At 47.7% G+C, this 9,674-nt stretch overlaps 1 protein-coding gene across 1 annotated transcript in view; it reads right to left on the bottom strand.

Moving 5' to 3' along the window:
• Positions 1-390: 390 nt before the first annotated feature.
• Positions 391-9,674, bottom strand: part of Plg (plasminogen) — a 34,788-nt gene continuing 25,504 nt past the window's right edge. Inside the window, exons 15-19 of the mRNA XM_051206069.1 lie at positions 8,497-8,574; positions 7,941-8,081; positions 5,443-5,549; positions 991-1,136; positions 391-824 (exon numbers count right to left, since the gene is read on the bottom strand). Coding sequence (XP_051062026.1) covers positions 663-824; positions 991-1,136; positions 5,443-5,549; positions 7,941-8,081; positions 8,497-8,574 — 634 coding nt within the window. The 3' untranslated portion in view covers positions 391-662. The remainder of the gene's footprint in view (positions 825-990; positions 1,137-5,442; positions 5,550-7,940; positions 8,082-8,496; positions 8,575-9,674) is intronic.

Raw genomic sequence — 9,674 nt, 5'->3', positions numbered from 1 at the left:
TCTATGCCACGACTCAGCTTTACATTCCAGGATCTGGGCTAGAGATCAGTCGACAGGAGCAGATTTCAGTCCCCAGAATAGAACTCATTCTCCTGACTCCTCATCCATGTGGCGGCTTTGAAAACCACATCCTCAGCATCAGAAAGGGAGACGTTGAAGGTGTGTGACAAAGCTGTCGTTAGATGAGAAGGTCAATATCCGAGTGACTTACGGAGACCTTTAGGTCTCTTCCTGGCAATTCTACCATCTGCTTAGTCCTACAGGCGGCTGGCCGTTACAAAGGCAAACTAAGTCCCTGCAGTCAGCTGTTTTCAAATTGTTAGGGTGAACAAAGACTATGAAATTATCGGAGACTTCCCTTATCCCCCGCCCCAAACCAACTCAAAGCAAAGTAAGTATAGAGTTTATTTTCAACAAATGCCATAGCAGTGTCGGTCTATTATCACAAAATCCAGAAGTCCACAGACAGGAAAATGTTTTACCCACAATAATACAAAAAAAAACGGTGGGGGGGGGGGCTGAGTGGCGACAGGAAGCCGTGGTTCAGTGTAGTGTCTCTGTTTGATTACTGTCAATCATTTCCAAGCAACGTAAGTCCCTCCCCACATTTCAGCTTCTACGATGTTTTAGTAAGTAGATGTTTCTCTCCGCCTCCTGCCCAGTTAATTATCTTTCATCACTCCTTCTATCCAGTTAACAAACCGTGAAACACGAACGTAGACACCGGGCTTATTGGGGCGAGCACAGCCAAGGCCCCAGGAAGTGACTCCTTGTAAAATGTACTTGTCCTTCTCAAAGCAAACGAGGGGTCCTCCACTGTCGCCCTAGAGAGAGGAGGGAAGAGTCCACATGAGGATTGAGCTACAACTTTATATTATGGGATGCCATCTTCGTGTTATCTTTATGGCCCTGGGTTGCCAATCCTCTTGGACTGAAATTCCAAGAGACAGAGATGGCTCTACCCGAGACCATATTGGTCTCTTTTCTTACCTGGCAGCTGTCGGTGCCTCCAGCCAAATTCCCAGCACAAAGCTCCGTGGACCTGACTCTGCCATTGAGGTACTCATAGCGGTTACACACCTTGTTTTCAATGACAGGAAGCTGGGCCTCCTTGAGAAGGCCAGCACCGAAAGTCCCTGTGATGAATGGTAAAGACGTGGTTTAAAAACCATACAGGGCCCCCAGGAAAGTTCCAGAATGACAGTGGCAGTTATGGAACTCTCGTTTGTGTGGTTGAGTACTGCTAACACTTTTAGCCCTGTAAGTTGTAAACATCATACAAGATGATGTCCCGTTCCCAAGACCTGCTATGGCATCCCCAGCTTCTTCATGGTGTTTGGGGCTTAGCTATTTGTCCACATTTTATTTCCAGTTTAAAACAAACAAACAAAAAACCCAAATGCCTTTAATGTAGAGACTTGAAAAATGCTACTATTGTTTCGTATTCTTTTTTGGCTCTCTATGCTCTATTTACCACCTATATAATATTTCTTCACTTCAAATCCTGCCCCTTCTCCTCATTATAGAATAATGATGGGCGGGGGCAGAGAACAACTTCAGGTGTTGCTCGGGCACTGTCCACTTTCCTTTTGAGACAGGGTCTCTGTCGCCTAGAACTCACCACGTAGGCAAGGCTGACTGGCCAACAAACCCTAAGGATTGTCCCTGTCTTCCCCTCCCCAGCCCTGAGATAACAGTGTGGGCCACCATTCCCAGACTCTCTTGCACTGGCTCAGGGATCAAATGCTGGTTTCCAGATGGACATTCCTGAGACAACTGGGTAAACCCCCTTACAAGGTACGTACTTCACTAATTGAGTTATCGCTTCGGCTCCATGAGTGTGTGTGTGTGTGTGTGTGGTTGAGGGGGATGTATGTATATGTGTGTGTTTTTGCGTGTGTGGTGGGGGGGCTGTGGTGTGTGTGTGTGTGTGTGTGTGTGTGTGTGTGAATCTCGGGTGTCACTCCTTAGGATGTTATCCACCTTGCATGTTTTTGAGGTAGGGTCTCTCACTGGCCTGGAAATGTCTCAGTAAACTGTTCTGGCTGGCCTGCAGTGAGCCTGGGAATCCAGGTGTTTCAGCCTCCTGCTGTTACGAATACATACCATCAGGCTCTGGGGATCCAAACCAGGGCTTCCTGCTTGCGTGGGAAATACCATCTCCCCGGCCCCTAAGCCATTTTACCAATGCTACAGTCTCCCTGAGAGCTTAATAGAGAGTGTTTGCTTAATGACCACAGGGTTTCCTTTTTTTCCATGAGGGAAATGTGTTCTAGAAACATGATGATGGTTACACAACATTGTAAATGAACTGCGGGCATTTCAAACAGTCCATTTTATGTTGCGTATATTTATGGTTTCCCTGAACATTAAAAAAAAAAAAAATAACTAACTTTTGCTAAGAATTAACTGTTCCAGGAGCAAGCTGGTGGCATGGTGTAATTTCATTTAATTCTTGAACTAGTTCTCGGAAGTAGGTACTCCAATGATCCTTGATAGCATTTAAGGAAAGGAGGCTTGGTGTGGTCGTAGTGTTTCCCTGGAACGTGGGGCCGTGAGGGCAGAACCCAGGTACTTCCTTACCATGCTCTTTAGCCCCTGCCTCCTGCTCACAAAGGCTCGACATCTCTACCCCTTCGGTTTATGTTCACTGCATGACATTCTCTTAAGTCTCAGTACTCAGACGTGCTACACGCATGCTTATGGTCAGATTTTTTTTTATGGTCAGAGCAGTCTAGAAAATACTAAAAACATCAGCCCTTAACAAACTTATGAGTGTCCACATTGCACTCTCATTAAAAGGTTGTAACTCTTCAAAACTGAGCTAATGTAGTTTGTTTAAATCATTCTGGTTCATTCTCTAGTTTGTGCTTCTTTGGCAGTTAGGGGAAGGGGGGTGTCCATCACCTTCCTTGTTTTATGACTCATATTGCTTTATATGAAAAGCCACAGCTTTTGTGTGCCAGACTGAGATGAACACTTGCAGAACCGTCAGAGGTGCCATTGTCCAGAGGGTCCCACCCAGGACTTCTCAGGACCCAGCTTTTCTGGTTGGCAAACACAGCTATTCTTGGGGTTTTGTAGCATACCTTTGCTTTGCTAGCATAGAGAAGACAAGAAATCATTAATGGACAGTCCCTTCCCCAGACACAGATGGGGTGGCGGGCATCGCCTGAACCAAGTACAGGAACGGGGTCAGAACCCTCTCAGAGTACTTGACTCAATGTGAATCGATTGCAATGCTACCTTTCTTGTTCCTTTTCTGTATCCTGAGAAAACCACCACTGGGTGACAGGAAGTTTATGTGGTCTATGAAGATACGCTGCCATCTGGTGGCCAAAGCCAAGAAGGCATCTCTAAGGGCCTGCAAATCAGGAGGACAGCCCACCTGAACGAGTCCCCAGCCTCAACAGCAAACCAGCATAGGAATGTGAAAACCTGAGCAAGTCCAGGGCATGAAGTGGAGAGAGGAAGAATTCTGATCTAAGAAACTGAGAACACTGACTGACTTGGTGTCACTGATGTGGAGAAAAGTGAGCTAGCGTTACGAGACTCCTCTAAGAATCATTTTCTCAGTGGATGTGTTATAGGACCAGAAATGTTATAGGACTGTGATGCCTGTGATGACTGTGATGGTTCAGGTGATAATGGGAACAATGATGCCTGTGATGGTGGAGGTGATGATAATAGAGATGGTTGTGATGGCGGAGATGCTGATGATGGAGATGTGATGGAGATACAGATGGTGAAGTACTGGTGTTGATAGTAATGATGATGGAGAGGGGATGGTGGTGATGTCATTGTGACGATGGAGAGGGGATGGTGGTGATGTCATGGTGATGATGGAGAAGGGATAATGGTGATGTCATGGTGATGATGGAGAGGGGATGATGATGATGTCATGGTGATGATGGAGAAGGGATAATGGTGATGTCATGGTGACGATGGAGAGGGGATGATGATGATGTCATGGTGATGATGGAGAGGGGATAACGGTGATGTCATGGTGATGTTGGAGAGAGGATGGTGGTGATGTCATTGTGACGATGGAGAGGGGATTATGATGATGTCATGGTGATGATGGAGAGGGGATAACGGTGATGTCGTGGTGATGTTGGAGAGGGGAGGATGATGATTCATGGTGACGATGGAGAGGGGATGATGATGATGTTATGGTGATGATGGAGAAGGGATGATGATGTCATGGTGATGATGGAGAAGGGATGATGATGTCATGGTGATGATGGAGAGGGGATTATGATGATGTCATGGTGATGATGGAGAGGGGATAACGGTGATGTCATGGTGATGTTGGAGAGAGGATGGTGGTGATGTCATTGTGACGATGGAGAGGGGATTATGATGATGTCATGGTGATGATGGAGAGGGGATAACGGTGATGTCGTGGTGATGTTGGAGAGGGGAGGATGATGATTCATGGTGATGATGGAGAGGGGATGATGATGTCATGGTGATGATGGAGAGGGGATAACGGTGATGTCGTGGTGATGTTGGAGAGGGGAGGATGATGATTCATGGTGATGATGGAGAGGGGATGGTGGTGATGTCATTGTGACGATGGAGAGGGGATAATGATGTCATGGTGATGATGGAGAAGGGATGATGATGTCATGGTGATGATGGTGAATACAGTGATGATTGTGGTGGTGATAGATGGTGAAATAGAAACATTGTGTGGCCAGAGTGACACCTAGATGGTACTGAACAGAGTCTAAGGCCTGATCATCACAAGGGCCAACTGACATTCTAGATCACTAGGAATTCCTTCATTTTTTCTTAATTCAATTTAAGTTGGATTTTCTGTGGTTTACAAGAAAGAGTCGCATTGGCTACAACTCTGCTCTATCTTCAAGAGTGGCACCTATGATGCACAGATACCTGACACCTTACTCAATTCCTCACTGCGTCTCCCACCACAGCAAGATGTTCTTATTGTCCCCGAGGCAGCTTGCCAGATTGATTATCACTAGGCATGTGCAAAGAGAGATGGAGAATCCCTAAAGTAAGTCCAGACTGTGAGAGTTCTTCCCACCCATCTATCTGCCTGTCACACACATTAAGTGTGTGAATATTTGGGGAAGACAACTAGTTTAGCTACCATTTTTGTTGTTATTGTGTTATAGTTGGGAACTCTATTGTAAAGTACATGCTAAGTGCAGGCTACACTGGCAGGTTATGCCGAAGCCTCTTCCCGCCCTCCCCGCCCTCCCCGCCCCCACCACCGAGGAAAGGGCGATTGCATTGCAACTGTAGGTTGAGGGTCTAAGCTAAGGAGTGGTCGCTCTCCTCACATCTTGGTGACTGATTACGGAGATGTAGCAAGTGCCCAGACAGATCAAGAAAGAGGCTGGACCACATTCACACACAGGGTATTGCTCAACCTTCCCATACGGTCTGTAGGTCAAAGCCACTTTACCTTACCTTTAGTTTCTCCCCAGCCAGTGATATAACACAGTGTCCGGTCAGCAACCACGTAATTCAGAGGTGGCAGACAAGCTGGGATTACTTTATTGGTGATGGTAGCGGGACTGAAAGATAAGCATCAAACGTCACATCCACTGCTCTGCCGGAAGCCTCCACCCTTCGCCCGCAGATCACCCACAGCCAAGCGTTACCTGCCTCAACCCTCTGGGCTGGTATTTCCTCTCTTCATTGACACAGAACAATATAGAAAACCCTTCAAGCTCACACTGCCCTACAGTGTCCCATGAGCTAAATGGTCAGCTGTGTGAGAGAGTATGTGTGTTTATGCACGTGTGTCCACGCAGGTACCAAAGGCACACTTGGGGTTTGCAGATAGAGGCTAGAGGTTGGCATCAGGAGTCCTCCTCAGTTGCTCGCCATTTGAGACAGGGTCTTCCACTGAGCCTGAAGTACACTGAGTTGGTGACACTGGTTTCAGGGAGCTGTAGGGACCCTCCTGTCTCTGACCCCCCCCCCCAGGGCTGGAGCTGCAGATGCACACCTTCACGCCAAGCTTTGTACATGATGCTGGAGATTTGAACTTGGGTCCCCAAGCCTGTGTGGCTGGCCTTTGCCACCTGAGCCCTCTCCTCAGCCCCGTTCTGTGGTTTGTGATTTACTGTTTAATTAAACATGGTACCATCCTGGGGATGGACCATCTAGATGCCACCCAGCTACACCAAAAACGAAAGATATTTGGCCAGGACGAGTTGTGGCCGGTTAAAATGATTGTAATACCCCAGGCAAATAGTGTAAACTCCTTGCAGAAGCAAAATGGCCCAATTTCCAGTGCACCTTCACCTGCATAGAGGTTGGTGAATTCACAAGCGTTCTGGTTTTTTCAGACTGGAAATGAGAAATGCCTTGTTCTCATGGAGACTCCATACTGTCTCCAGCTTCGGGGAAGACACCTTTTCCCAGAATGACCAAAGCAGACCCAGCCTCTCTGAGGGATGTTCACAGGCTCCTTTACAGGACACCAAAGACCTGAGGCCCTCTGGCTGTAAGGTGTGGGGAGGACACGGTGAACCCCCAAAAATGTGTCAGGCTGTCAGAGAACACAATCCTCCTGTTTGCTGAATTACTTGTTCAAGCCATCAAATCGCCCTGGATGTCTTTTGCATCCTGGATATCTTTTGCATCCTGGACAGCTCTAGCTGGGACAGGAGGTCTTGTACTTGCTCATTTGGTGGAATGCAGGGAAAGGTTCGGGGAACACGAGGGAGGTAAAACCCTTCTTTCCCTTTAGTACATCAAAACGCCCCCCAAAACAACACCTCTCCATTTACAACTCAGGCACACTGCCCTGTGTTTGAGACCAGACCTGTACTGACTGGACCAGGCCCTGTCACTTCCAGGATCATCTCTCTGTCATCTGGAACCCACCAGGAACAGCAATGTGTTCCTCGTGGCTGCTGCCTGTTCGCAAATGAATATTTCTCAAAATAGCTGACTGTTGGGAAGCTGTGTCCATGGGGACCTTTTTCCAAACATTCCTAACTCTATGGCACAAGCCTAATTACCCAATGTCAGGCTTAAAACACGCGCGCACGCACAGACGCATAGACATGCGTGCACGCGTGTGCGCACACACACACACACACACACACACACACACACACACACACTTCAGCTGGGAAAATAGAACCAAAGGAAAAACCGTGGTAGAACTTGTGTTTGCGAATTGTTTCTTGTTTCATTCTGCCCTTTCCTGTGTGGGTTTGATTGTTTGAATGTGTGTGTGTGTGTGTGTGTGTGTGTGTGTGTGTGTGTGTGTGTGTGTGCATACTCGCATGGGGTGCCAGCAGAGGCCAGAAGAGGGTGCTAGATCCCTTGATATAAACCAAACTCTTGCCCCCTGAAAAAGCAAGCCTTCTTCACCTCTCCAGCAGCCCCACATTTGTGGGGTTTTATTTTTTTGGTGGTGTTGTTTTGGTTTGGGTTTTTGGTTTGTTGAGATAAGGTCTCTTTACATAGCCCTGGCTTTCTTGGAACTCACTCTGTAGACCAGCCTGCCTCTGCCTCCCAAAGGTGTGTACCACCATGCCAGGCATGTGCTTGTAATTTTTAAAAGTGCTTTGAGCTACATAATCTCATTTGATTCTCTCAGCGCATCATATCAAGAGGGCCTTCGTCAGCCAGGGGTAATGATGGTGAATGCATGTCAGCTGGCGAGCACTAGGTGATAGCGTACTTTACATTTTAACGCTTTCCTCACGGGAGGGGACTGAGTTCTGATTCCCTTTTCAGGAACGTACCTGTGGGCGTGCAGAACTAGGTTGAATCCTCATTTTTCTGATGAAACTTGCCTGTTTTGCCTAACCCCACCCCCATGCGTTTGCATCCTGGACAGCACTATTCTAACCCCATACATGGCTGTGGCTCATAAAACCCCGGCCATGAACCACTGTCTTCACTCAGCTTGGGGTGCTAACCCCAGGGAACCCATACCATACCGGCTTAGCTTCAGCAGGGCAATGTCAGCTCGGTTGGGCTCCAGGAACAGCTTGTTTACTTCTATTTGCTGAACATCCGACCCAAGAATATCTTCTTCGTGCGCGCCAAGGACAACCTTGTAGAATGCCGGCCTTGACGATCTAGAAAAGATTATGACATCAGGAGCAAAACATAGTCCAGACCTTTCCCTGGTGCCTACCTGTGTCATACACACCTCAAGAACTCCCAGCATGTGCAGCCACCAAAATCTATGACTCCCTGATCTGTTGAAACCCATGATGCTCTTGACCTTGACAGGACCAGTGCCTGCCACTGAGCAGATCTGTTGCCCAGGCCCTGCTCTGGGTCCTTTGTGGATCTTCCTTAGAACTGTTTCTCTCCTGCAGGGTCATCCTGGTGGCCGCTGTGGACTCCACACACATACCCCTGGGTCCCTTATATCACTACCAGGGAAGGCAGGCAGGCAGGCAGGCAGGAGAGAAGGGAGGGAGGGAGGGAGGGGGAGGGAGCCAGTCTTTAGAAGGAGACCTCATGCCAGTTACCCATGGGACGTACTTCTCCAAGCAGTGCGCCGCGGTCAGCACCCACTCCGGGGATATTAAAGTCCCTCCACAGAAGTGTTGTCCACTAAATCTAGGAGGGAAAGCAAGAATTCCATTGAGGCCGGGTGTTGTGTTTCATTCAATCCCACAAAAAAAAAAAAAAAAAAAAAAAAAAAATCAGAAAGACAAGTTCATCCCCAGCAGAAAATGCTGTCAGCCCATGTACAGAACGGTAGGGACATTGTGCCATCTGTCTTGTGTGATCTATCTACCCCACTCTTAAGATATCAGAAGGTCTTCATAACTCATCCCCCGAGGAGCTAAATGTGACCCCAAGAGCAATAATTCAGGATAGAGAGATCACCAACTCCCAACCGGGGTGTAATGCAAATAGTGTTGTATGTAGGATCAGGTCAGCAAAGCACAGACAAACAAACAAACAAACTCTGTGGCTGGAGAGATGGCTCAGAGTTAGGAGTACTGGCTATTCTTTCCTGGTGGTTCGGCACCATCTGTAGATCCAGTTCCAAGGGATCTACTGCCCTCTTCTGGTCTCCAAGGGCACCAGGCACACATGGTACATGTTCTTACAAGCAGGCACTCATATAAGTAAAATACAAATACATATTTAAAAAAAAATATCAGTAACAGACAGAGTGCAGTCAGCCATGCCCATATCTGCCAGTGGCATTCAGCAAGCTCGCAGAGGGGACCATGGGTAGCAATTGAGCATGCACAGAGTTATGGGAGCGAGCCCCGCAAGCCAATGCCCCTGTGATGAGCCTGCTGCACATGTATGCTTTGGAAGCCATGCCTAGGAAACGTGAATTAAGAATTACAGGTGTTTCCCGCCACATACAGCCCTGCTTTCACAGGCTCAGACACTTGGCTGTTAAACCAGGGCAGCCACAAGCTGGCTTACCCATATATTTGTGGGTGCATAAGCAGCCTCTGTATTAAATTCACAAAAAGGTCACATACTGTTGTCAATGCATCTCTGACAGGCAAGCTCCTTGGTGAGCCCCCGCCTGCAGAGTGTTACATGTATGAAGACATTCCTGAAATTTTAAAACAGCCAGTGGGTGTGTGGACCCTCAAAGCGCCTTCTATGTTCTCCGGGAATATCATCATTTCACATAGTTACCGAACTTAATGTCAGCAGCCCAGAGGTGTTTGTTTGTTTGTTTGTTT

The sequence above is a fragment of the Phodopus roborovskii genome, unplaced genomic scaffold, assembly GCF_943737965.1.
Source record: "Phodopus roborovskii unplaced genomic scaffold, PHOROB, whole genome shotgun sequence".
In the NCBI taxonomy this organism is placed as follows: domain Eukaryota; kingdom Metazoa; phylum Chordata; class Mammalia; order Rodentia; family Cricetidae; genus Phodopus; species Phodopus roborovskii.
This window is presented reverse-complemented; position numbering and strand designations above follow the sequence as displayed.